At 39.2% G+C, this 26,711-nt stretch overlaps 5 protein-coding genes across 6 annotated transcripts; 2 read left to right on the plus strand and 3 right to left on the minus strand.

Annotated features, from left to right (window-relative positions):
- Nucleotides 1-118: 118 nt before the first annotated feature.
- Nucleotides 119-2,093, minus strand: Jhbp12 (Juvenile hormone binding protein 12). Its single transcript, XM_002053290.4, has 4 exons — nucleotides 1,814-2,093; nucleotides 919-1,008; nucleotides 689-839; nucleotides 119-625 (listed from the first exon to the last, which is right to left on the minus strand). Exons 1-4 carry the CDS (start codon nucleotides 1,902-1,904, stop codon nucleotides 193-195), a joined length of 765 nt encoding a protein of 254 aa, XP_002053326.1. The 5' UTR covers nucleotides 1,905-2,093; the 3' UTR covers nucleotides 119-192.
- Nucleotides 2,094-3,424: 1,331 nt separating this feature from the next.
- On the plus strand, nucleotides 3,425-4,717 carry LOC6629523 (uncharacterized). The gene has a single exon (XM_002053289.3). It carries the CDS (start codon nucleotides 3,570-3,572, stop codon nucleotides 4,458-4,460), a length of 891 nt encoding a protein of 296 aa, XP_002053325.1. The 5' UTR covers nucleotides 3,425-3,569; the 3' UTR covers nucleotides 4,461-4,717.
- A 534-nt stretch (nucleotides 4,718-5,251) lies between these two features.
- On the minus strand, nucleotides 5,252-10,106 carry Pp1alpha-96A (Protein phosphatase 1alpha at 96A). The gene is made up of 5 exons (XM_002053288.4): nucleotides 9,565-10,106; nucleotides 9,138-9,486; nucleotides 8,439-8,724; nucleotides 8,221-8,368; nucleotides 5,252-7,255 (listed from the first exon to the last, which is right to left on the minus strand). Exons 1-5 carry the CDS (start codon nucleotides 9,611-9,613, stop codon nucleotides 7,104-7,106), a joined length of 984 nt encoding a protein of 327 aa, XP_002053324.1. The 5' UTR covers nucleotides 9,614-10,106; the 3' UTR covers nucleotides 5,252-7,103.
- On the minus strand, nucleotides 9,729-12,896 carry DZIP1 (DAZ interacting zinc finger protein 1). Its single transcript, XM_002053287.4, has 5 exons — nucleotides 12,827-12,896; nucleotides 12,647-12,753; nucleotides 11,041-12,586; nucleotides 10,815-10,980; nucleotides 9,729-10,758 (listed from the first exon to the last, which is right to left on the minus strand). Exons 2-5 carry the CDS (start codon nucleotides 12,738-12,740, stop codon nucleotides 10,312-10,314), a joined length of 2,253 nt encoding a protein of 750 aa, XP_002053323.1. The 5' UTR covers nucleotides 12,741-12,753; nucleotides 12,827-12,896; the 3' UTR covers nucleotides 9,729-10,311.
- A 1,092-nt stretch (nucleotides 12,897-13,988) lies between these two features.
- nAChRbeta2 (nicotinic acetylcholine receptor beta2) lies at nucleotides 13,989-21,238 on the plus strand. Of its 2 annotated transcripts, none has more exons than XM_032434297.2 (11): nucleotides 13,989-14,169; nucleotides 14,407-14,600; nucleotides 14,660-14,788; nucleotides 14,849-15,034; nucleotides 15,234-15,366; nucleotides 15,428-15,555; nucleotides 17,542-17,717; nucleotides 18,140-18,292; nucleotides 18,409-18,488; nucleotides 20,029-20,144; nucleotides 20,826-21,238. In XM_032434297.2, exons 1-11 carry the CDS (start codon nucleotides 14,112-14,114, stop codon nucleotides 21,039-21,041), a joined length of 1,569 nt encoding a protein of 522 aa, XP_032290188.1. In that variant the 5' UTR covers nucleotides 13,989-14,111; the 3' UTR covers nucleotides 21,042-21,238. The 2 variants fall into 2 exon arrangements, with proteins under 2 accessions (XP_032290188.1, XP_002053322.1); XM_002053286.4 differs by having other exon boundaries at nucleotides 20,038-20,144.
- The last annotated feature ends 5,473 nt before the right edge of the window (nucleotides 21,239-26,711 follow it).

Genomic DNA, 26,711 nt, shown 5'->3' on the forward strand with positions numbered 1-26,711 from the left:
GAAAGCTTCCAATTTAAATTTAAAATTCTTAGGCAATGCGACAGAAACATTGATTATGGAGAATACAATTATCGATAATTTTCGATTTGAGTCAAAATAAGGTTTTTTCACAACATAAAACCGTTTACTAGAATTTATTAATTAATTTAAAAAATACATAAGTTAGACACATACTTGCCAGTCACATCAAAATTAACTTAAAAATATATTATCAAAGGGTACTTTCTCGAAAATTTTATTCGAAAGCTCTCGGAATACCAGACCAAAGCTCTTGGAGTAGCCAACCTTCAATTCGTTGAAGACCGTCTCCCAGTTTTCATTCAGGAAGCGATTCATTCCCTCAGATAGAGTTTTATCATTAAAGAGGTTTTCAAAATGTAAATAAACGCGCTTAGGATCCATGGCCACGCGGTACTCCTTTAGTCGCATGTACTTAACACCATCCTTTTCAAAGGGTTCTCCAATCAGACGGTGCTCGATTTTGGTATTGACAAGTGTAATATTGGCTTTGCCATGGCCAGTAATCGGCAGCAGTAAAATGCGACCAGACATTTCATAATCGCCTATCATCTCAATGCGATCGGTTTTACTATCACAGATAATTAAATGCTTATCCAAATCGGTTCTGAAAGAGGAAGGGAAACGAGATTTGTTATTGGGTCGAAATTGTTGGCAATCTGTTAATTACCTATAGCGTTGGATCTTGCTAGTCGAGATCATATCATGCACCTTCACATTTTTCAAGGCTTGACGAAGATTTATAGGCGCATTACCGGCGTCTATAACTAGTTTCTTCACGGTCAGCGGCTCTAGTGGCGGAATGCCGAGTTCTTTATTGCCTGTCAATAGTTAAATTAGTTTGGCAGTCAAGGAGCATCTATTAAGTTGGTATAGATTCGACTAGGTATCCGTACTAACCACTTTTGAGCAATTGTATGGCCTGATTAACAGCATCCACCAGACACTTGTCAAAGTTTTCGTCGCGTTTGCATTTGGGGAAGTTGTCGGCTGAAATCAAAATATATATTTTAATGAGTTTGATCATGACATTGAAACTGTTTGCGGAAGTCCCGCGCCTGGTAGTGTGTAATTGTGCCAGCATTAAACCAGCGAGCGCCCAATGACTGCAAGTACTTCAGATAGAGTTCGTTGGCCACAAAACAAGTTTCCAACAAAGTCTTAAATGTAGCAACAAAACAACAAATGAGCCAGCATATTCATGGGTCTCTCAATGTCAAGTCGAAGCGCGCATGCCTATGTATTTATCACAAAGATGTTGCGAGAAAACAAAGCCACTCATGACCTACGGCAACAAAGCTATGATACCTAACACTACATGTGCATAACAAGGCTTAAAATATGTGTCATAGCAAGCGGAAGTGGTCTGGTCCACTGACTGACTGACTGACTGACTGAATGCAAACCCGTTTGCCGATAACTATATGCCATTATGTTGTCAACCTGTTTCGATTGCATAACAATTCCATTGGCGCCTATCGATGCAATTGCAGCGCGCTGCATATCGATGGCCCATGGATTTTGCATGCCCAACTTGTCACCCTGGCGGCCAATTAGAAAATGTACGCGACCTTCGGGCCGATAGCCAAAATAAACTAACCACACATAAACAATATTGATCACGTTTTGGCCATAAACAGCGCTGGTGGGCCCAAAAGCAGCCAAAGCCAAAGGCAAAGCCAAAACCTAATGCGCAAATAATAAAAGCATCGCCAACGAAATCACAAGTTGCAAGCAATTTGCACTTGCTGTTATTGTTTTTGTTACTGTTAATGTTGCTGCTAAAGTTACTTACGCAAATCTTGCGCGGCCGTTACACATTTTGCGGTCTCCTGCGCAACCGCAGCGATTAGCAGCAGCAATATAACTGTCGGCTGTTTTGACATGATGCCGCTCGAAATCGGATGCGATATGCGAAATATATTGCCAATATGGAGTTTCCTCAACTGAAGCCTCTAATTTACACACACACAAGCGAACACACACGCACAAGCACACGAAGAGCGAATCGGCTGCAGCTGCTGCGGGCTTTGTTGATGGGTTCTTCTCTACACGACGACTTATCACAACGTAATGGACGCGGGATGCTCCAAGCGTCCGAGTTATATACGAAGCTTCGGCGCGCATGCAGCGACGCCGGCCTGTAAAAGCTTCCTGCACGGCGGCCGAACATATTATGAAGTTTGTATAAGCAGCAAGCCGAGCTTTGGCCCATAAACATGCACATACAAATGAACGCCACATGCGGCAACTTTTGCTTTCCGCCTGACCGCTTTGGGCGATGCAACCAATACAACATTCAACCCATTCATGATACTGATGTTGCAGCAGAGTCGGCTCGCTCTCGTTGCATATGAATGCTGTGGAAACGAGTGTCGAACGTTGACCGGTAATTCAGCAACCCTGTAATGCCCTTTCCATTTACGTTGTGGTTCATTGAACCTTTTACGCACTCCTGTATGCAGGGGCGGAGCTTAAAATTGAATTGGATTGCTATTAAAATTGCCGGTAGTAAACAAAATTCGGTTATATATTTACTAATAGGTTGGTTTTAATCTGGTAAGCCATTTATTTACTACCTCAAGCGAAGCTTGAAACCCAAAAGCTTTTTATTAACAAAAAAAGAACCCATTAAAAAAAAAACATTATTTTTATAAACAAATCTAGCTTTTATCATATTTAATGTCATCATACTCATGAGAGTTGTTTATCTTGAGTCAAGGAAATCGCACAGCAGGGAAACTGACAAATAAAATAAAAATATATGTATAAAATAATGTTTTTGTTGTAATTAATAATTAAAAACGAAAATGCGTACAGTAGTTTTAAGTTATAATATTAGTGGGCATAGTAACCTTTAAAATAAATGTTCAAATGACATTTAATTTCATGATCGGACCCTCGCGTTATAGAGATGAATCATTTTTTTTTTACATATTTTATGATATTTTATTTTATATTCAAACAACTCTTCGTTCATAAAATATTAAATATCATATTCTACAACATTTTTCGGAGCGCTGCTTTAAGTGTATGGAATATATTTTTCTTAATTGCTGGTACTTTATCAATGCAGCTATGCTATTCGTAGGATTAACTAGAGATCAACAGTAATTCCAATGCAATAGAATCCCGTTATATGGTATTTCGACACTTGAAATGCCAACGAGTTGCCATGGCAACAACGCCTTACCAATTAGTTCTAGTCGCTAACGCAAGACACCACTAAAAGGCAATAATTTAAGTTTGTTGCCTAAGTCATTCGTTTGCCAAAAACAACAGCACGAGGACCTCAGTTCAGCGTGTGTCTATGGAAACTGTCGCAACTGTTGTTGAAACATAAACAAACGATGCCGGCGGTCAGACCAGGCAACGTTGTTGGGCCTGGGAACACTGGCCGCTGGAGTTGAGGTGTTTATTTTGCGTTCAAACCGGTTGCCCCTCCGCTCAACAGTCGTCGCTCAACATTCTATGCGCACACAGTCTGTTTTTTGGGGCCAAATACCAAATACTTGTTACAAAGCAAAGGAAAATCAAAGATCACTACCAAAATGCATAGGTGCTATTGTGGTCAAAGCGGTGGTAGCTTTGCGGGTACGGGCAGCAGCATCTTGAAGTCAACGAGCCACGTCAGCAGACTGCAGCAACATCAGCAGCAGCAGCAGCAGCAGCAGCAACCGCTACGGGCTGATCTCTTATCGTTGACGTCATCATCCAGGCAGAGCATGCGACCGACACAGTTTGTTAAGCGGCCCAATCTTGAAAGGAACGCCGAGCTGGGCTTGGGTCACTCCAAAAGCGAGCTTAGCCGTAATTTTAGCAGACGCAATTCCGCAACGACCACATACAGTCACTGTTCCAGCTGCTGCAGCTCTAGTGGGTGCGGCGCCCTACAACAACAACAGCGCGACAGTCGCGTCAAGGTGCTAAGTTGGGGCGCCGGCGAGCACCGGAATAGCAGCATTAATAACGGCCATTGCGAACACACTGACAACCGACGTCTCTACGAGCAACGCGCTTGCGCCGTCAGCCGCATAGCAACTGAAGGTCAGGGTCAGGTTCAAGGTAGGAGCACAGAGACTCCCTCAACTTTGCCCAACCCCACACCGGAATGCAATGACGAACTGCAGCGCCTCCAGTCGTTACAACAATTCAGGCTGCTCAATGCTAGCGAATGTTTCAGTGCCCAAAGACAGGATGAACTGCGTCTACAGCAAGCCTACGACAGACTAGGCGTGGCTGACAATGTCAAGTGGCAGAAGAACAAAGCCAACGAATGCAGGCAGCAGACCGTAAAGCCAATGACATCGGCAGGTCCGACGCCTTATGCCTTGCGTCAGAAGCTCTTGCAGCTGCGATTACAAGAGGAGGAAGCAAACGGCAGAGGCTGTGGAGCCCCTTGCGCACCGTTGGAGCGAAGCTGTGCCCTGAGATATAATTGACCGCACCTGTAAATAGTAAATCGTAAATCTTAAATAGTAAATCTTAGCATTAAATACAAAAAGCAAATTATAAATGATATATATAAATAAATACTAAGGCAGAGTTTAAGGGCTGCTGTTCAATTAATAAGCTTACAGCTGGGCAGTTCCAGTTGGATCTTCTGACGTGGCAGAGTTGACTTGGGTAGCAACTGAATCGGAATGCATATGACATATTTATACCCATACCCATACCCATTCTAAAATGTATATATATATATATATAAATAAATAAAAAAGTAGCATGCAAAAGTTTTTCGCGATTTTTCCACACTTGCGGGTGAAATTACCCGAAACTCCGTCGTATTACAATACATAAGGTAACTACAATTCAAATTTTTGCTTCAGCCAGGAAAAACAGTTTTATATATAGTGATACGGTCCATTTATACACTAAAACTAGTTAATGAGTAATAAAGTCATAAGAACCTGGTTCTTGACCATATCTGAAGTTGACAATTCAATAACTTAAAGAAATTCGATAAGCAGCTAAATGATGTGACGCTCATTATAGAAAAGTTCTGTCGTAATGATAAATAATTCTAATCAATCATAAAACTTAAGTTAATGAATCAGTTAAACAAAGTCATTAATTAAAAGCCACATATCATTTACCATTGCTCGCCCGTTTTCTAGTTAAAACCACACAATGATAATCATTTTTATTGCTAATATGTATTTCATTTTTCATTCAATATGTATTTCATTTTTCATTTAATAAAACTGTGCTATTTTGTTACAAGTGCCTCATGTTTTTATTTGTTTTTTTTTTTTTTTTCGCTGTTTTTAACTTTTCATTTTATTTTAATTTTCCATAGTTGTCTTTTCAAATTTTCAAAAATTAGTTACAAGTTATTTATTATTTTTGTTCTTTTTTAGAGTTTCTTGTTTGTAGCTTTTTGACGCAATTTTTGATATTACATTACAATTCTTAGTTTTTTTTTTTATTATTATATTTTTTTTTGTTGTAAAACAGCCAATATCAACTATAATATTTAATATTTTTTTTTTACTTTTTTTTCTCGAGTTTTATGTTTTGTTTCACATATTTGTATGTACGTAGAATTCAATACAACATTAAACAGAGTACTAGAGTGGTTTCGACAAGGGAGTTTAGGCTGCAGTTGGACATTCAATTTGAAAACTCGGTTTGTTTACGCGATTGTTACGGGCGGGGGGATTATACAAACGAAACCATTATTGGGGCTAATAACGCCAAGGCAAGTGATCTTTAGAACTGTGTATCCTTATTCGGAATGGGTCTGATCGCTTGTCTGGACATACGTGCATGCATATAATAAGTATAATACTTGAATGTGGCGGCCTTTAGCACTAGAATGTACCGACTGTTGTCACAAAATACAATTACAAGCACAAAAATGTGTGTACTCAGTGCATGCATCTGTTTGTGTGTTTCACATGTTTACAATTTTATTCAATACACACATATATCAATATAGTTATAGATGTATTTCTATATGCATACATAATTTTTTTTTTTTAATTGTAGTTCCTGCTTGTAACCTTATCTGCCGCATCGTTGACGTCAGCAGGGGGCACACAGTGCCACTCAAAAGAATGCTGCTCTCAACGAGCTGTTCAACTTTTGGATAGAAATTTGTGTTGCCTTGTTTGGCAACTGTACTGTATTTTTGCTTTCTTGTTTGCAATTGATTTTATTGATAATTTAAATATAGTTATTGTAGTTTTTTTTTTATTTTTGTAGATTTCATTTGTAATTTTCTTCGTATGCACGTTTTGTGTGTTACATATTAAATCGTCAACGCATACAATTTAAAAATATACATATTTTTGTTTATTTTAATATTTTTGGTGTAAACAATTCAAACTTATGTACTTTCGAGCTAAATTTGCTTGCTTTAAAACTAAGTAAACATGTAGTAGAATTTTAATGATGAATAATAGTTTAAAAAAATTATATACATATATATGCATATATATTAAGTACATATATATATATATATCGCGCTAAAAATACGTACATACTTTTGCAATGCATATGTATTCAACTCACACACATATCAAAAGTGTAGATTAAAATTCAAAATAATTATAAAAAATAACATTTTACCATTTGCTATATTAAAAAAATATTACAATATAAAGGAAAGAATCCTATGCTTGGTTGTTGTGCTATGCAAAGAACCGAAAAATGCTGTGCGAGATAAATATGCAATAAATACAACTGGTGTGTGTGCACTTTTCATACCTAATGTAAGTTTCTGTGTGTGTGTTTCAGTATTTGTGTTCGCATCGCGCAAGTAAAAACTATAACAAAACAAAATTAATACATTAAGATATATTCTTGCTTATGCAGTGTTTAACACTACAATTAGTTTGAACTAAAGTGTCTCAATTTGTGTATGTGTGTGTGTGTGTATGGGTGTGTTGGTTTTTAGTACTTTTCAAATGAAAATAGGCTAATTTATATGCATTTTTTATATCCTTATAACGTTGCTCACGATTCGATTACACATATTCGATAAAAACAAACACTTGCGTATTAAATTGGTTTTTTGTGTGGCCGTTTTAGTTGCTGTTTTTTGTTGATGTAAATTATTGTTGCTGTTTTTTGTGTGCCGCTTATTTTTTCTTATTCTTGTTGTTTGCGCCGCGGGGCGGTGTTAGCGGACGCCCTGAGCTGCCAAAGTTTGGATAAACAAATCGTCGCTTATCGGCGGGTTTCAATATCTGAAAGGAGCACATCAATGTGTCATCCACGGACATCATGGCACCTATGAAGTAAACAAAATTTCTATAAGTAACATATTATATGACAGTAAGCATTTACGTAGTGTAACTTGAATCCCGTTAATAACAAAGTTTTGTTTAGTATTAGTTCTCTAAGCAAAAATGAATCAACAATCGAAAAGGTTGCTCGCGACATCAGTTTGATATTTGAGAATGTGATTCTCACTTAAGACATTGTTTATGTTAGAAGGATGGCATCCGATGTATTGAATACGATTGTTTCATGATAAAATTTACTCGCCTTATCGTCTAGCAAAAGCAACAACAGTAACAGGGTGCCGAAGATAAATAACTAAATTATAATCTAACACATGCTTTTCATATGGAAATTATACAATAAATTGATCCTATTTTCGTTTTTTTCCAAAAAATTTAAGAAACAATTTCAAATTAAATTATCTTTTATGCGATTGCCAATGTTGAAAACATAAGAAAATCGCTAATAAAAATAGTTATTTTCATTCCCATGCGTGCTGGATGATATAGTTTGTTTGGAGTGGAAAGAAGTAAAAAGACTAGACTAATAAAATCCAAAACAAACTCGACCTATGAAGCTTCTCTTAAAATATATATTATACTTAATTGGTTTGAGAAACGCTTTCTTTAATAGGTTAAAAATGCCGTGACACAAATTCAAGGTAATTTCCCATTGCTGATCACGAGTAGGTTATTTTAATTTTCTATTCGTTATATCATCTCCTGAATTCCCCCTATACTAAGTTTTACGTATAACTGAACTATGAGCGTATTTACTTGAAACTTCGCAATTGTTTTCCTCTGCCCGCAAGGTTATCTCCAAAATCTGTATTAATCTTTAAGTTATCTATACAAGTTATATAGTATACAACAGTATTTGCTCGCCTTAACAATTCCCCTACAGAGATAACACCCACGTTGTTGCTGTTTAAAGTCCAGGGCTGGCACGTGCATGTGCACAGTGATCACTCACCCGCATTGTCAAATTCACCGCAATAGTTGGGCGCCGAGAAGAGTGTAACCAGCTGGCGCTTGGCAAAGAACTCGTAACCATCCTCCACAACCTGATGTGCACGACATATTAGGTCGAACTCATGCTTCTGTAGAAATTTGCCCACAACCTTATTAAAAATAAATAAAGATTTGTTATTCAGCTACTTATTAGTATCAGTTTTTTTTTTTTTTTGTTACCTCTGCTCCAAACGTGAAGCTTACACCGCGATCATTCTCACCCCAGCCCATGGTATCCTTGTCGGGGTCCGACCACAAGAGATCGCAAAGGAGGCCCTGATCTGGCACGTCCGTTGGTCGCATAATGCGTCGGATTTGTTCCATTGAGGACAAATCGGGACTCAGGCCGCCGTGACAGCAAAATATTTTTTCATCCACAATTGCCGCCACGGGCAGGCAGTTAAAGCAATCCGTAAATGTTTTCCACAGCTTTATGGTGTAGCGTCGCTTGCATTCATCATAGAACCTGTCAACGTTAAACTTACATGAGCAATAGACATGACATTAATGAAAATAGTGCGTGCTAAAACGCTGGAGCGTTTCTCACGAAAGGCCATTTCCGATTAGCGCATATCACGACAATACATAAGAATAGCTGTCACTTGTGGATTTGAGTCCAAATGGAAAACCGAATTTAGCGACTAACTGGGAGGATTCTAGATTTTTCAATTAGTACTAATAATTGAACTTCATGCTAGGACGCTCAGCTTAGCCTTTGAACTTTGGAAACTGAATTTTGCGATATATATCACATAAGCAAGTTCAACTAATGTACTTTTAAATTAATTGTAAAGCGTCATATTTGAAGATCGACGTTAAAAAAATGTATTTGGCCTTTTTTACAAGTCTAATAAATAACGTTTGGCAATCTGAACTCACCCGTAGATGCGATTGATGCTGGCGCATTCGTGATTGCCGCGCAGCAAAAAAAAATTCTCTGAATATTTGATTTTATATGCCAACAAGAGGCATATCGTCTCCAGAGATTGTTTGCCACGATCCACATAATCGCCAAGGAATAGATAATTCGATTCGGGCGGGAAACCGCCGTATTCAAACAAACGCAATAGATCGTAATATTGTCCGTGTATGTCACCGCATATCTTGAGCGGAGCCTCCAGTTCCAAAAGTATGGGCTGTGATAGGAATATTTCACGCGATTTCAAGCATAAACTCCGTATTTCGCTCTCCGATAACTGCACATTTTTGCCTGGACGTGCACCACGCACTGAAAATGGACGGACAAATTTGAATCATTTAAATGAGTATGTGGAGTTGGGTTTCTGGGACGGTGGGAGAAATTTACCTTCCAGCAGGCGCGAGATAATGCTGTCAATATTCATGATGTCGGACATGTTTTACTGCGATTCTCCTCCACACTGCTACTGCTACTGTTGCTGTTGTTGTTGTTGTTGTTGCTGCTGCTGCTGCGGGAGCTGATACCTGTACCTATGTATGTGGCTCCGTCTGTTTTCTTATCTGTTTACCTGTGTCCGCTACGATTGCTACTGCTGGCTCCGTTATTTTAGCGTAAGCTTATGTATTTTCGGTATACGTTATGTATATTATTTCATCGATGTGTGCGCGGGTAGCAGGGGGCGGAGGGCAATTTGTGCGTTTGTGTGTATATATGTGTGTGGGAGTGTGTGTGAAGTCGTCGTCAGGTAATATAAATTAGCAGCGCTGCTTTGAACTACTGCCGCGGATTTTCAATACTTTAGCTATTACGCCATGTACGTTCAGCGTTTGTCACTGTTTTGCGTGCTGTTTGACTGCGTTTTACAGCATTTATTGCAAGTTATTGTAGATATTTGCGACGTCAAGAAATTTTTTCGCGCAACCACACTTCGCCGCATCGCAATCTGAATTCGCCGCGTATATATATCGATAAGCAGCAAGTGCAGACATCGATATGTAGCGGTTGTCCAGTTGCCACTAAAATAGCGTTGCCATACTGCATGACCCGCCCAATTGGCAGCTTAAGGTTATTTTAAAAAAATATAATTAATTTGTTCTTTTTATTGACAATATCTATGTATTTTTCGTATTTGACTTATTCGTCATTGGTATCAATACTTTTGCCGCTGCCCAGCGTATTGAACATAACGCGCTTACGGGGCAGCGGCATAGGTTTCGCTTGTTGCGTTTGTCCGAGCGTGGGCTTGGCAATTACTTGAGCCACAGGCTTGGCCAGCATTTGCTCTAATTGAGCCTTGAAATTTAAATGTTGCTCTTGTCTCTGTGGCTTGGAGCTTGTAGTTGACGCCTCATCCACTTCCTCTTCCTCCTGTGATACTGATGTCCGTTCACTAGCATCATTTTCCCCGTCATCATCGTCTGTGGTTGCTGGCAAGCCGGTTCGACGTTTGGGCACATCCATTGGCTGCAGCGGCGTCTTGGTTTTCAACAGAACCTGAGCACGTTCCGGCATCTTGGCGGAGCAAAGTTTTTCCACAAATATGCGTATGCGATTGCGCGTGGTATAGAAATGAGGGTAGTCCTGTAAAAGGTTGCGTATCAGATTTGTTGCTTGAGACTTATTTGTATATATTCTACCAATTTCAGCCTATTGCGATGCTGTGCTAGCTCGGCGCTGACACGCTTCAGCGATGTGTTGGATAAACTCTTTGTTTTCATATTAAATCCATGCGGATTTAGCTTGAGGTTAACCAGCTTGCGCGCATCCTTGCGCGTCAACGGCTTCGGTGGCTTTGGCGGAACTCTAGAACCAATCGGAATTACTGAAATTATGGCCAATTGTTGACTCAAATCAATTACCCACCTTGCTTTTTTGGTAGTTTTGCTTTTTGGCGACATGAACACTCTTCGTTCCGGCTCGGATGTCAAAGGCTCACTGCCTTCATCGCTGACGCTCTCCTCTTCGGCGAGGCTTTCGCTTATATCGGTGGTTTCCTGCGTCTCGGTCTGGCTGGTGCTGGGCTTGGGCTCGGGTTCGTTTCTAAAAGGCTCAGCTGTGGGCTTTGTGTAGGTCGGATGGCTACCCGAGCTGTTGCCACTGGGCTGCTCTGGCGCGTGAGTCACCGCATGCTGCTTCTGCTGTCCCTGCTGCTGCGCCGACTGAGCTGGCGGCTCTTCTATGGAATAGGTGTCATCATCACGTTTTGCGTTGAGAAACTCCGTTTCCACCTTCCGTTTAATACGCTCCATGCTTTCCTCCTTTTTCGGCAATGGTTTGGGCTTGGGTATTTTTGATGGGTTTGCTGGTGGCTGCACCACAATGGCGGTTTCCTTTCGTTGGCTCAACCTTTTCAGGTCGCGCTCCAGTGCATCGAGTTTCTCTTTGTAGCCCATTTCCAGGTGCCGCACCACCTCCTCCAGCTTATTAGCGCTGACTTTGCCTATTTCGGCCACCTTATCGGTGAGTATGCGCTCCAAATCCTCCAAGGAAGGGGTGGCCACACGCTCCTCGGCATGTGCTGGCGTTACGGTCGTAACTTTTGCTTCTGCTTCAAGCTTGGTCTGCTCCATTGCTCGACTTAGGTCTGTGAGCTTTTGGTTAATGTCCCTGATGAATTCCTCGTTGCTCTGCTTGAGCTGCGTCTGCCACGCCTCAAAGTTACTGAGACGTTCGGCCAGGCCATGGAGCTGCTCCTTGCGCTCACCAGCCTCTGAGTTCAGCGCCTCATTGCTGAGTTCATCCTTTTCCTTGTAGTTCGCCAAATTGCTTTGTATCCCCACATTACGCATGCTCATCGTAGCTGTTGCCTGATCCCGTCGTGGGCTGGCAGGGAGCTTAGAGCTGCCGCTGCGCTCCTTTATGTTGCGCTCGGCTGCATTGAGGCGCTCCTTCAGCTGCTTGATCTCCAGCTCCATTTTGATGGCATTAATGAGCTGCATGTCGTTGTCCTTGTCCTTGGCAGAAACACCGCCCGCCAGGCTGGTGGTGGGTGTACCTACCCGATGCTTCCGGCCAATGTGTATATTGAGAGCCTCGTTGCTTATGAAATTTTTGGTGCACAGATGACAGGGAAAGACTACCTCGCGTATGGTCTCGATTTGGGTGATCCTCTTGTGCAGCTGCACCACCTCGTTGTTCGACTCGCTGAGCGATTTGCGTAGCTTGGCAATCTCCTGTTGGGCCGTTTCGTGCGCCTCGCGCAGCTCGCCGACGCTCTCATCTAGGTAGGTGCGACAGCAAAGTAGATACTGGATGGCATATTGCGACATTACAAAGTACTTGGCTATGCCGCCGTCTAGAATGCGTGTCTCCAGCACTGTGCCCAGTGGTGCCTCGGATAAATGCTGCAGTGCATCGTCCACCACTTCCAAGTTCTGTTCACGCAAAATTCGATCCGTTTCATAGGAACCTGACGAACAGTACAGTTTTCACTTGACATTTTTGAAATTTTCCATCTGTCTCAAATTACCCATTAGTCGCCAATCCAAAGGCCCGTCCCGGTACTGGCGCAGCTTAAAGCCCGCCTCTCGCATCATCTGCGGAAAGTTGCCCTTGTAACCCATTTTTTGGGGTCAGCTGAAAGCGAAAGTTGTTTATGTCGTCCTCTCCACAAGCAATTCCAAGTATTTTCAGGCAGCTGCCGACTCACTTCAATTGCTTGCTCCAATTTCTTTCCCGTTTGTTTATTTATTTGTTGATGTCAACGCGGCGGAGTTGCTAGGCGACCGCTGACAGTACGCCGCCCTGTCGTTGACGCTGTCAGTTGGTTGAGAACTTGGCTAACTCGCATGCAAGGGGTGCGTTAGTCAATGTTGCAACCAAATTCCAAGCATCTCGAGTTCAATAAGAGAGCAATCCTCCTGATATGCTTTAATTGAAATGGACTTTGTGCCCATTAAACGTTACCTGCGCTTCTAAGGTCGAACGCTTTTGGCTCTACTAACTGAAAATAACTGGAAAGAAGACTTTGCGAGCCAGTTTCTTTAAAATTGTAACAGAGCCTTAAAACAATGGTTTGGTTGGTGCATGCTTGGTTCTATTAGCTGGAAGTAGGTGAAAAGGATTCCTGCTGAGTATTATATTGTATTAGTGTGCGTGCAGTTAGCTTGGTCGAAACATGTTCAGCTCCATTAGCTGAAAATGAGTATGATGAAAAGTAGTGGAGAAGTAGTGGCTTAAAAAGTTAAATCGGATCAGGATTGTCTGTTCGGGTTCAACCCTATCTAACAGTATATTTTTTTGGCTGGTGTGCCTGTTGAGAAGATTCGGCAGTTGCGAATTCGAACCCTGCCAAGGGAAAATTGTTTTTTTTTTTTCAATTTATTTTTATTACTACAAAAGAACGCGTAGCGCGAGCTGTATTTTCCCGACTATAACCACTTGTTTATGTGGATCCATGGAAATGAATTTAAGGGCGAAACGCCAGCCACCACATTTTTTGGATTTGCCAAAAAGTGCGATATACCCATCAGATGAGTCATGGGAAAAATCTTAGATAATGTTTTTACATTACATTACATTTTTTACCAATCATCCAGTCAGTCAGTCAGGAAAAATAGTTTTCAACATTATTTAACTACAAATAGAAAATAAGTTTACCCAATCATAAACCAATTATATGATTCTGATTTAATATTTATTTTCAAAATATATGAGACGCATAGTTTTAACTTCAGAGATGATTGTTTCGAAATGGATTAAAATCGTGTTCGTTGATTTCATGTTTAAATTGTATTTGGCGCTTATTCTTCTCGCTCAACTTGGTTGCGGCAAGAGTATTCGTGAGATTTTCGCTCAGTTGCGAGTGGAAGCTGGACGCGTAAGGTTTGCCCCAAATACTCGACGGAAAACACAAAATGCAAAAGTTTGTTCAAACGAAATAAATATTAAGAGAACAAATTTTAGGAGTATTGCATAAAAATCTTGAGAGAAAAATGTGTCGCTGGCTTTGGTTGGGATTATTCCTGCTGCTGCCCTTGGCAAATACGACGCGTAAGTTAGTTAAGGCATGGATTGAAAAATATGTGGAAATTTCGATACTCCTGATGAATCGGATGCTGTATCTCAAAAGTTGCCCAGCTGGTAAAAGGTTGCGCCCTCTGAGAGTGCGTGAGAGAGCGTGAGAGGCGACTGCGCAGTGTTTTGTTTTGGGAAATTTTTGAACTGTGTTTGGGATATTTTTCTGATAGAGTATCTATTTGCTTGGTCGTTTTTTTTTTGCCCAAACAGCGCCAGTTAGCTTTGAGGCGAATCCGGACACGAAACGCCTATATGATGATTTATTGAGTAATTATAATCGCTTGATACGGCCCGTTGTGAACAATACAGAGACCCTCACGGTTTGGCTGGGCCTGAAGCTGTCCCAGCTGATTGAGGTCAATCTAAAGAATCAGGTGATGACCACCAATTTGTGGGTCAAGCAGGTGGGCAAACATTTAGGCGAGCTAATGAAAATGCACCGCTTATTATATGTTGCTTTTAGCGCTGGTTTGACTATAAGCTGCGCTGGGATCCGGAGGAGTACGGCGGCGTGGAGCAGTTGTATGTGCCCTCCGAGCACATTTGGGTGCCCGACATTGTGCTCTATAATAACTGGGATGGTAACTATGAGGTTCGTGTCGATTTGACCTATGTGAAATTTGGTCTCAATCTATCTATTTGTGCTCTTCAGGTCACACTCATGACAAAGGCAACCCTGAAATATACGGGGGAGGTGTTTTGGGAGCCACCAGCGATTTACAAGTCATCCTGTGAAATGAACGTCGAATATTTTCCTTACGATGAACAAATTTGTTTCATGAAATTTGGCTCATGGACCTATAACGGCGCCCAAGTGGATCTAAAACATTTGGATCAGGTAAAAACCAAACCACATTTAAATTAAGCTGCAGCCGGATGGATGCAAATTTGCTTTGCGCTTCAATGGACAAAATGCAATTTATGCAGACACACACAGAGAGGATTGGGTGGTTGGGTATCAAATCTCCAAACAAATTGCCTAGACTGGTTCGGTCGCTCGACTAATACTCGTTTGTATGTTTGTGTTCCTCGCACAGGTGCCTGGCAGCAATCTTGTGCAGGTGGGTATCGATTTAAGTGAATTCTATTTGTCTGTCGAGTGGGATATACTCGAAGTGCCGGCTACTAAAAACGAGGAATACTATCCGGACACATTGGAGCCATTTTCAGGTGAATTGCTTCACAGTTTTTATGGGTGGCTTGTAATATGTAAATTTGATGTCTGCTGCAGATATTACCTTCAAGTTGACCATGCGCCGCAAAACGTTGTTTTATACGGTGAATTTGATTGTGCCCTGCGTGGCATTAACTTTTCTCACCGTGTTGGTCTTTTATCTGCCCAGCGATTCGGGCGAAAAGGTAAGAATGCAAAAAAAAGGGAACTGCAAAAGAAATGCTTGGACTTTTGACAATGTGCGGGGCTTAAACTTTTGCATGTGGCATGTTGTTATACCCAAGTATGTAGATGGAATTATTTTTGGATGGAAATCTTTCATTATCTAAGGTATCTGCCTATTCTTAAAATATATGTAGATGACTATTCATTTTTTGCATTTGTATTATATATTGTAAATTTATTCTTTTACCTACATACAACTAACTAAGAACACTAAAAAATCACTCTGAATATATCAATAAGTTTCTATATATTCTTTTCCCTCATGCACTTTAGAGATTGTATCATTAACAAACTCCTATTCAAGCTACGACTAATTCTTATAAAGCTGAGCTCTTTAGTTAGTTTGCTAATGAAAATTGGCTTTAATCGAATGTTGGTAGAAACGCTCTGAGTTGAAATTGTTAAAGACCTACCATAAGAGCTCAACTTACTTTCCACAAGAGTTGTCTACTTCTTTGCTATCGCTCTCCATTTTAGCCTACTTTATTATCGAATATCCTCCATTAAGTAATTGCAATAAACATTTGTCTTCAGATCACAGAGTTCCAGGTGCATTTTGATTCGTGGCATTACAAGCAGAACAATTGCCCTCAATCGTGCAGCACACATATATTCACGTCATATATTTCCAAAAAGGATTCAAATTCAAATTTGCGTCGAATATCATTTGTGCTGTTTTGAGTATTGAAATCTCATAACGTAAATTTCATCGAATGCATACAAACCGAGTTCGAATCGAAATCAAATTGAATTTTCCCATATCAAGTGTCCCGTAATTACACACTATTTCACACATTGACCTACATATAAAGGCACTTAATTACACGCACCTACAACACACAACTACGCACTACACACACACACACACACACACACACACACACACACACAATCATACGTGATGTTTGCTGTTGTTGTTATTTTTGTTTATTGGCTCGTTTGAATCAATCATTTGCTTGGAGTATTAAATTAGCAAAACATTATAGTAAATAATTGCGATCATCACAAGAATAATTGAAAATTAACAAAATAAATAAATTTGATGGGGTAATGACAGATAAAATATTCCAATAGGAATAAAATGTTGTGATTATGAAAAAAGTAAATAAGAGCAAGTTTTTTGAAAATCAAATTTCAAGTCATAGTAAAAGTAATATTATTTTATTTTTTGAAAAGTTAAAGTATTTTATACTTAGTATCATTAATAGAATGACTTGGGATGAAACGTAAATGTAAAAGCTATTTTTAATTCAAAAAAATTATGTTTACAATACCATCGAATTTATTTCTAGTTTTTTGATAATATTGTGTGCTAGAAAATATTTAAAGATCAACACAGACTTATTACAGCAAAAGCTCTGTGTCAAATAAAAAAAGAATCAGACTGGTTGGGTTTGGATATTTGAAATATATAGGAGGGGTATATTAATTTAACCAAATTGGGATGTATTAATAAGAAACTGTTTGCCAAGGTTTCTGTCACACTTATAGCTATTTGAGAAGAATATCGCCTCATTGAAGGTATTTTAAAAGAAATAGAAATGTCGACGAGGTTGTTGGTCGGAGTAAAGAAATTGTGTGAGTGTTTTGCCTGATTCCACGATTTGCGATGTCTTTAATGTAACTTATTATTATTTTTAATTATTATTTATGTTAATCCTAATATTGTTTACTAATGTGAATTAAATTGAATTAATTATGAAAAATCAATTGTTGAAGTCGAGTTATTGTTTTACGTGGCGTAATTGATATGTAATTGGCTATAATTAATAATGATTGGTAAATCGTTCGTCCATGTTATTATTTTGTTTATGCTGTGTTCTTGTCATTGTTGTCGTTGTTATTGAAACAAAACAAAAGGCTTTGCCTATAGGCACTTTGAGCCAGCGAGGCAAGAGAGCAAGAGAGAGAGAGAGAGAGAAACTGTGTAAATATTTCGTTGACAGGTTACGTTATGTATTTCAATACTCGTGTCTTTGACTGTGTTCTTCTTGCTATTGGCCGAAATAATACCGCCCACATCGTTGGCGGTGCCCCTGCTGGGCAAGTACCTACTCTTTACCATGATACTCGTCTCTCTGTCTGTTTGGACAACGGTCTGCGTGCTCAACATACACTTCAGGTGAGTGCTCTGACTCTGATGATTAGCAGTTAATCTACTCACTGGGCTAGTGCCTCTGACTTTTTACTCCCTTGTAGAGGGTATTTTAAATGGAACACGTAGAAGGTGCCATCTCTGACACCTCAAGACCTAAGCTTTTAAATCAGAAATAACAGATTAGCTTATAGAGATAGTTATGTTAGTCTGTCTGTTGCAAAACTGAGATTAAATATAGATAAGTTTTCTGTTTTTCAAGATAACCAAGCCAAACTTAACAATTACAAGCTTCAGTATTCCCAAAACCGAATCATATAGGAATTCCATATGATAAAAATAACAAAAGGCACTTCTAAGTCAACAAGGGTATTTATATTTTGGCACGCCGAAGATAGCCAAACTTTCTTGTTTATTGTTGGTTAATCAATCGACCTACCCACTGACAGGTCCCCATCGACCCACAACATGTCGCCGCTAGTTCGCAAATTGTTCCTGCACTTCATGCCCAAGCTGATGATGATGCGACGCACTCAGTACACTCTGCCCGACTACGACGATTCGACGCCCAGCAATGGCTATACCAACGAGATCGATGTACGGTAAGTATTTCCCTTTCCATATCGAGGGTTCACCTTTCACCTAACTAACCTTACCATTGCCTATTTGTGTGTGTCTGTGTTTTTGTTTGTGTGTATGTGGGTGCTTTTTATTTCAGCGACAGCATCAGCGACTTTCCCAGCGAGTTTAAAGACAGCCAGGACGGCGCTTACGATAATGGCATACAGCACTCAGTGGGTGAGTTTGAACATGGGTTCGAGTATGAGTGGGGGGATTGTCGGCCCTTAAAACCACAAATATTTTGCAACACTCGCGGCTAACCGCGACCCGAAAGCCGAAATTGAAATGAAATAAAAATAACCAAATAATGCAATAAAACGGCAACGAATATGCTGTTGGGCATTCTCAATTCTGATAGCTTCGGACAATTTTGATGGTTGTGGCGATGATGTGACGCTTTGATGACAAATAACGCCCATGTGGTTATATTTAAGAGCGTGAGTGTGTGTCTGTGTGTGTTTGTGTTTGCGGATAATAAAACAGGCCATGCGTCAAAACTGCCCAAGTGAATAGCACGAACTTTGCATTATCTAAGTGCAGAGTAGACAGAAAAGTTTAAATCTTATGAATTCACTCTGCAAACTGCGATAGACAATTTTTAATTTTGGTGAAATAAATATAATACAATTATTATTAGCAGCATTTTTTTCATTTTTCGTAATTATATTTTATTTATAAAATAATAACCAACAATCATTCATTATTGCTATTTAAAATGTATTATAATAACATTTAATGAATTATTGGCCTAAAGAATGTAATAATATTCACAAGAATAATATTAATAATAATAATTAAGTTATTTTGATTTTACTGAAAAGTCGATTTATCAAGCTTCTAGGATAGAAAAGGCTATCGCAGAATATTTTTTTTTGATTTTTTTTGAGAGCCCAAAAGATTAAGAAATGGAGAAGTTGGTCATAAATGGAATTTGAAATGCTTTAGTTGCCGGGATCTTACATTGTTAATAATTATTCCAAATTTATTTTATACAAATATAAATATATTGGAGCTTCTACATATGTATATATATATTTTTTTAAGTTATGCATGTTCTATTTATGTTATTCTCGATTCTGTTATAATGATTTCTCATCTTACAATAAATAACACCCTTTAAAGTAAAATCTGAGCTTTGCAACAAATTTGAGATAGGAGAAAGTTACGTAAGGAAATGTCGCTATAGGGAAGTGCAACTAAAGTAGATCAGCTGATGGAATCCTTCTTTGTGGTTTATATATAGAAAATAAAATTCGATTGATGTGCAAACTAGGATATTCAATTGATTGCTTTGGTCAATAAATGTTACAAGCTTCACATATATGCTTCCATGCTCAACCAACAAACGGTTACTCATAAATAAAAACTGGCAGTCATAATTCAGTACTGTTGTTGTGTGTGTTTCTGTGTATATGTGTGTGTGTGTGTGCTGTTGGTGTTGTTATTGCTGATGTTGCTGAGCAGCGGACTTGGAACTTGAAGCTGCGAATGTTGCTGTAGCCTGTGGGGCTTGTTTTCGCTTAGGCCAGAATATTTTTCTATGCACATGTGACACACGCTTACACACACACACGCGTACACACACACACATGCGCACACATTCAATTGTAGATTTAGAGTTGCTATTTGCCCGAGGGGCGGCGCACTGGCATCTCCATTTATTTATTATTCCAATATTTTATTTCAATTTTTTGCAATTTCATGTGCTCGCCACGAGACTTGACAGATTCTGACAATGTGATACCGCGCAACTTAACACCCGAAGTGCTGCAGGCATTGCGTGCGGTCAGATTTATTGCGCAGCATATCAAGGATGCCGACAAGGATAACGAGGTGGGTACTGGGTAGGGCTATGAGTGTGTAGTATGGGCTACACTGAACACTGCAGGCTCGGCGGAGTCCCAACCTTTTGTTGCCCACTTTTATTGAGAACCACCGAGGACCACAGATTGAAGCTGAGTGCTGAATTCGTATTCGTATTCGAATTATTATGGCTGTTATTGTTGATATTGTTTAGCCTGTCATATTGTTGGCGTCTGGCAGAACTCTGGGCTCTGCCGTGCACATTTACAAGCCATTTTCTTTCGATCCCATTATTGTTTATTGCCCGAATTTCAGCTTGAGCACCACGCAGACAGATGGAGTGAGTAAAAGGAGAGAGAGAGACAGAGAGAGAGAGAGAGAGAGAGAGAGTGGGCATAAGAGGCATGAGTTTCAAATGTACAACATGGAATTGTAAAATATTAAATCATAACTTTATATTTTTATTACACTTCAAGTTTATTGAAAGACAGACGCAAACGAAATTTATGGCTTCAATTGAAATCAATTTATTTGGCAGCACTATACGACAATTTCTCGTCCCTAACCTCCAGCACGTCTATGTTTTACGAGATCTGACAAAATCAAAACTGATTAAAAAATTCTTAAGGTTCTTAAAGTGGCAGCTTTACTCCTGGCCTAGTCTTGCGAGGTTTCCAAAACGTAAATGATTTTTTTATTTTTTTTTCACAGATTGTCGAAGATTGGAAATTTGTGTCCATGGTCCTGGATCGCTTCTTCCTCTGGTTGTTTACGCTGTCGTGTGTATTCGGTACTTGCGCCATCATCTGCCAGTCGCCCTCACTTTATGACACCCGCTCACCCGTCGACAGGCTGTACAGTGAGATTCCATTGCGTAAAAGCAATTTCATGCTGCCGCCGGACATTGTCAGGCAGGTAGTTAATTAGAATCGGAAAGGTCTTCAAAAGGCAAGAGACCTCAAAAAAGTTAACAATTACAAAAGGGGCTTGTAGCCCCCTATAAATGGAATCCATAAAATTGAAATTTCAAAACGTATTTCTTGAAATCTACCAAAGCAATGTCCGCTTACAAATATCTCAGCATTATTATAATTCTTTAATAATAATAAAATATAATTTATTAACCCAAATACTGAATATTTATTGTTTAATAAGTGCGTTTTAATAAAAATATTTTTGTTCTATAATAATATAATTTGTATAATGACGGCCCGTTTAAGGAAACAAAACAAATGTATGAATATTTGGTCATTGGAATCGACCGAATACTCCATTGTGAAATTAGTTGTTGGATGATGTTCAACATGTTCATTACATACTTTGTTGATTTATTAAGTGTGTGGCTGCTTTAATATATAATTATCACACATACGCCACGTTGCACACATACGCATACGATATTGTTTGTTTCTTTTTCTATGCATTTGACTTTTAATTTTCAATTTAAAACTCACACATTCATCATACAAATATAATGTTTTGAGTATTCAACTGTCTGGCAACAATACGGCAAAAGTTGCACAGATTGGATGACAAGCACGCATTGCGCATACGCCACGTCGCTTGCCTAAATATTTTTTCCTGCAATATAACTTATATGGCTGTGAGCTGGCATATTCGAGTCTGGCTCCGTTTGCCGTCCGCCATTTGCCATTTGCCATATGCTTTTGTCTTTGTCATTGAAGTTATCTGTCTGACTGTCGCATTAAATTAGAAAGTTGAATCTCTTTGGCCTCGCATTCATCAACATGTGCACTGAGCCACCCCATCCATAGGCAAGCAAAAACAAAAGACTTTCACTTTTCCTCTGTCAACAGACATCTTTTGCGAGTTGTCTTCACTGCATACTCTACGAGATGTCAACTACACTTGGAACCAAGCCGCATACTAAGTAATGAAGCTGTAAATACCCTCTTCATCCAAAAGTGTGAAAAATCATTCAACCATTTACTAAATATTTATGTAAATATCCAAAATATGATTTTTGTCAATGAACTATGCTTACATAGTTAAGTTAAGTGGTGCTTAATTATAAAATTTTAATATTCTATATTTCTGTTTTTAGAGTCATATATTTATATATATGAAGCTTTTATTTATGAAACCTCATTTTGAAAACATTCATGTAAATACTGATAGAAGCAACTTTCTATGCGCTCGACATCTACACGTTTAGTGTCATTTTGTTCTTTAATATAAGTTATGAAGAGTATGGTAAGTATGGTATGGTAAATGTTATAAAGATTTGCTTCAAATCTTCCAAGCTGACTCGTTTCATTCGTTTTGCGCGCCCTTTGCTGCGTTTTCCTGTCGTTATTTTATTTTTACTTCCTTTTATTTTTTTTTGTTTTGGCAGTTTTAAATTAGAAAAGTTTTTGCCAGATTTTTGTTTTACATTTTCATATTTTCTAAGGGACATGCCTTGCATGCTTGTTGTCCTTGTTGTTCTTGGTGTCAGCGCGTCATATGCGTGCCCCGAAAAGAAGCCTGCCCCTGTTTCTGCGTCCTCTTCAACTTCATCTTCATCGGAAGAAACGCTGCGCTGAGCTGAGTTAAAAAAAACTGTTCAAGGAATGTCGTGTTTATTTCTATTTGTGGTTAAGAGTGGCGTGTGTTCTCATCCTGCTCAGGGTCCTAGACCTGTCGTCCTGCTCGTTGATAATGGTATTTGCATAAAGCTGCAAAGTATGCAACACATTTTGTGTTAAAGTTCAGCAAGCACAAAACAATATGCAAATGGCAAAACGAAGACGATTTTCGGGTCAGACTAAGCTGTTTTTCATAAGCCTATGTGAGGACAGCTGGCCGAGCTGCGTTAAGCATTTGTTAAGAGACTTAACGCGTCTTACGTGGCCAATTATAAGCAGCAGCGATTGTCCCGCGCAGCTAATTAGAAAACGAGTCGTAGCGCAGCGGAAATCAAAAGCATAAAATAAAATGCTGCATAAAAAAAAGAAACAGAGAGGAAATGACCAGGCCGCAAGTCAGGAATTGCGGCGAACAGTTGAAAAATGGGGAAAATCAGCTGAGGCCAGAGCAAGCGCAGGCAAAGAGTGATTCGGCCAACTGCTCGTTCGAGAGCAACAGAGCACGTGCGAAAGAAAGTTTGGCTCGTAAACTCGCACACACACATACAGCACTTAATCGCGCACACACACACCCATTCGGAGTGCAGTCGTGCGCTGCTGTCGCATGTCCTGTGTCGGGTGGCATGATAGTCAAAAAATATATACCAAGCCGAAAATTGCTACATTTGACCAAAGACACGTCAATTAGAATGGGATTCTATTTCAATGGGTTTTAAAGGAAGAGAGGGCGACTGCCAGAGGGGGCTTCTGGGCTTGAGTGGGGCGTTGCCATGAGTGTGAACGCATTGACTTTGACGTGTCGCTCTTGGCTAACCTACCGCCCACCCCCACTACGCTGCCAACGGCGTCCCGCCAAGCCATTTCAGTCAGTTATTTATTTAATTTCAAAGCAATTTTTTGTTTGTTGCGGGTCTTTGTATCTGTTTCTGCCACGCTGCAGGCGATTTTGTTACAAATATTGTAAGGGTTTTTGGAGCTTCCAAATGTGTATTTAGGCAGTTAGTTAACCCACATGTGAGTCAGGAGTCTTGTGTAGGGCCGGTTGTCTTTAAATTTCATTAACACACATAAAATTTAAATCAAACCAGATAAAATACCTGATTTATATAGAGTAGTCAATCCATACAATGTAAAATTGCAATGAAAAGTTACACATTAGCACATTGTAAATTCAAAATATTTAAAAATTTGCTTTAATATACAATGTACTCAATATATAATATATATATATAGTCAATATTTGTGAGCTTGTGAAGCTGTTGTTAACACACAATGAAAAAAACGAAGGTATGCAATAAATAACAATTAAAATTAAATATGGCTTGAAAAATAAAAATTATATATATAGTAAAAATAATTTTACTTAATACATCTATCTGTTTCAAAATCGCGTACACTATTAGTTCCAAGTTCCAGGGTCAGGTTAAATAGTAAGGTCAATTCGGATAGCTTTTAGCTGTAAAGTTCATTTGTGAAGAACAAACAAATCAACAACAACTGCATACACACAAGCACACACACAAATGCAGGCGTGTGTGTGTTTGTGTGTGAATTTGTCTAGGCGGTCTGTGTGTATTTGTGCAATGATAAATTACAAAATTGTTGCCTAAGGCAATGTGAGTTGGCCCAGGCAGCCGCAAAAGCCATTTTGTTGTTATTAAGTTTGCCTTTTGCCATTTTTCTGCAACACACACAACTCGCATGTGTGTGTGTGTGTGTGTGTGTGTGTCTTTAAGGCTCGACAGTTGTACTGCGTAAAATTAATGATGCGCCGCTTTTCTTGGTTTTGTGTTTGTTCTTGTGTTCGTCTTCATGTTTTTTCCTTTTTTTTTGGGTTCCGGGTTGCAACAGCGGCGTAGCCCAAGATGTCCACAAAATGTAGAGGCTAAAGACGCTTTTATTAATAGTCCTGCTACGTGGTCACGATTAACTGCCATTTTACGCACTCACACTCGTCCTGCAGTCCACCAGCTCCGATGGGCGGTCTTAGCCTTTTTAAAAGCTTTTTGCTGTTGCTTAAGTCAAAAAGTCTTCTCCCAGTGTATCTTATTGTATATATATGTGTGTGTGTGCGCGCGTCTGTAGTGCATGTAATCTGCTTGAGATTTGGACACGACTTTACTTAAGTTCATAAAATTCTATTAAAACCAAACTCATAGCTTAAGTCGCGCCCCTTGTTTCATGCAGTCACCCAATGTCATCAAAGTGTTATGATCTGCGATTCACATTCAACTTAATTTGAACTATCGAAATACTTGTTTGGAAATACAAGCTCTTATACCAAAATACCGAGCTACAAGTATGAGCATAAAATTACATGCACTGCTTTATTATCTTTAAAAAGCTTATTGGTTTTATTTTCCTTTCATAATAAATTATGGAAAAACTTATAATTATTAGCATGACAAAAATTGGCTATGTTGCTTTTTGCAGAGTCTGACAAATATGCTTATAATATAGGAACCATATAACATAATACTCCGATTTGTATAGGGTTTCCAGATACATAAGGGGAAGAATGAATTTCGTAACTGCCGGGTTTGGTGACAAAACTTGAAAAAACAGAGCAGTTTGATGTATAAAAAGTTTAATTTTCGACATATTTATTTTGCATGGAATAAGCCCGAATTGGAGAATATGTCGAATCATGAATATGCAAAGCTTAGATAAACTATATTTTATTTATTTTATTTGTATAAGTTTGGATGTATTTTATGTGTTAATTACATTTAATGAGAAACTTTGAAGAAGAAGAGAAACTTAACCTATGTGTGCGTAGATTACGAGATTTCGGCATCAACTGACTTATTGATCATATTTCTCTGAGAGCAGAGGCTCAAACGTGTTCTTTTTTGCACAGGAGTTTGCTGATTTTGTAAATAAACAAAAAAAGATATTTATTCATACACAATTTAATTGCACTTGATAGTGTTTTGCCCGTCTGCATTATATTGTTCTGTAAAAAAAAGCCAGGTATATTTTATTCAAAATGGTTGGGTTCAAAAAATAATATTTATTCTATTTGAAAATATTGTTGAAAATATTTAAATATGTAGGTAATAATAAATAAAGTTATTAATAATATGTATGGATTATTAATTAAATTTATACATTTTATAGCTAAATTCAAAATTGAGAGTAATTAGGCGAAATAAGATACGAGTCCAAAACTGGGTCCGTAGCTATGGAAACCAGGATCACCGAACCTTACAGCCGTTTATTACAGGATATCGACAAGTCGAACCATAGAACGTACTAGCTTTCTGTTTTTTTTTTTTTTGCTTGATGAAATGACTCAGAATAATATTTGAAAAAGTAAGTCTTAAAGTGTGGCATGATTGAAGAGCGTCGCCTTGCGCAATGTTGCAGCTTGTCCGTTCTCATCGCTGTCGTCCTGTTCGTCCTTTTGCGCAATCACAGCCAACTGGTTTTAATAACATTTTTCACTGGTTTTTCCTCATTGTTTTTGTTTGTGTTTTTTCTCGTCTTCTACTTGCTGCGCGCTTAAGTGGCGCATGCTGTCAACTGTTCGGCTACAGCCGTGGCCACGCCCACAAAGCATCACCTCCCACAACCAGCATTTTACATGACATTTTAAATTTACGATTTACATTAAATGGCGCATTGCGAACGCTAAAAAACAACCACAGTTGTAAAATGAAATTGCTCAGTTCTCGAGAGGCTCTGCAAAAGAATCGGTCTCCGAGCCTCTGTGGTGTAGGCCCGGGTCTGGGTCTGGGCTGTGGGCTCTGGTCTCAGTCCAAGGCACTGCCTGGTTGTCCTCTGAAATTCGGTTAAAAACCAATTTCGTGTATGTAAAATATATCAACTATGTATTTAAGTGGCTGTTCTGATTCTGTTTCGTATCTCCTACTTGTCGGCGCCTGTCAAGAATAAATGCCTTTTGCTGCACTGCAGTTTTCCCCATTAAGGAGCTGTGCCCGCGGGCTCGACAGCAACTGCGGTAAAGGTAAACACAACATCATTTCAGTGTAATCTAATCGCACAT

This window comes from Drosophila virilis, chromosome 2 (assembly GCF_030788295.1).
Source record: "Drosophila virilis strain 15010-1051.87 chromosome 2, Dvir_AGI_RSII-ME, whole genome shotgun sequence".
Classification (NCBI taxonomy): domain Eukaryota; kingdom Metazoa; phylum Arthropoda; class Insecta; order Diptera; family Drosophilidae; genus Drosophila; species Drosophila virilis.

Excerpts from the sequence above, each read along its gene's own strand:
- Jhbp12 (XM_002053290.4), bottom strand. The coding sequence starts at position 1,904 with ATGTCAAAACAGCCGACAGTTATATTGCTGCTGCTAATCGCTGCGGTT. Across the intron at positions 1,009-1,813 it reads AACGGCCGCGCAAGATTTGC|CCGACAACTTCCCCAAATGC; the intron begins GTAAGTAACTTT and ends TTTTGATTTCAG. Across the intron at positions 840-918 it reads CATACAATTGCTCAAAAGTG|GCAATAAAGAACTCGGCATT; the intron begins GTTAGTACGGAT and ends AACTATTGACAG.
- nAChRbeta2 (XM_032434297.2), top strand. The coding sequence starts at position 14,112 with ATGTGTCGCTGGCTTTGGTTGGGATTATTCCTGCTGCTGCCCTTGGCA. Across the intron at positions 14,601-14,659 it reads CCAATTTGTGGGTCAAGCAG|CGCTGGTTTGACTATAAGCT; the intron begins GTGGGCAAACAT and ends TGTTGCTTTTAG. Across the intron at positions 17,718-18,139 it reads GTGCTCAACATACACTTCAG|GTCCCCATCGACCCACAACA; the intron begins GTGAGTGCTCTG and ends ACCCACTGACAG.
- Pp1alpha-96A (XM_002053288.4), bottom strand. The coding sequence starts at position 9,613 with ATGTCCGACATCATGAATATTGACAGCATTATCTCGCGCCTGCTGGAA. Across the intron at positions 8,725-9,137 it reads AGCATCAATCGCATCTACGG|GTTCTATGATGAATGCAAGC; the intron begins GTGAGTTCAGAT and ends TAACGTTGACAG. Across the intron at positions 8,369-8,438 it reads GCTTCACGTTTGGAGCAGAG|GTTGTGGGCAAATTTCTACA; the intron begins GTAACAAAAAAA and ends ATTTTTAATAAG.
- LOC6629523 (XM_002053289.3), top strand. The coding sequence starts at position 3,570 with ATGCATAGGTGCTATTGTGGTCAAAGCGGTGGTAGCTTTGCGGGTACG.
- DZIP1 (XM_002053287.4), bottom strand. The coding sequence starts at position 12,740 with ATGGGTTACAAGGGCAACTTTCCGCAGATGATGCGAGAGGCGGGCTTT. Across the intron at positions 10,981-11,040 it reads AAAACTACCAAAAAAGCAAG|AGTTCCGCCAAAGCCACCGA; the intron begins GTGGGTAATTGA and ends GATTGGTTCTAG. Across the intron at positions 10,759-10,814 it reads ATCGCAATAGGCTGAAATTG|GACTACCCTCATTTCTATAC; the intron begins GTAGAATATATA and ends AACCTTTTACAG.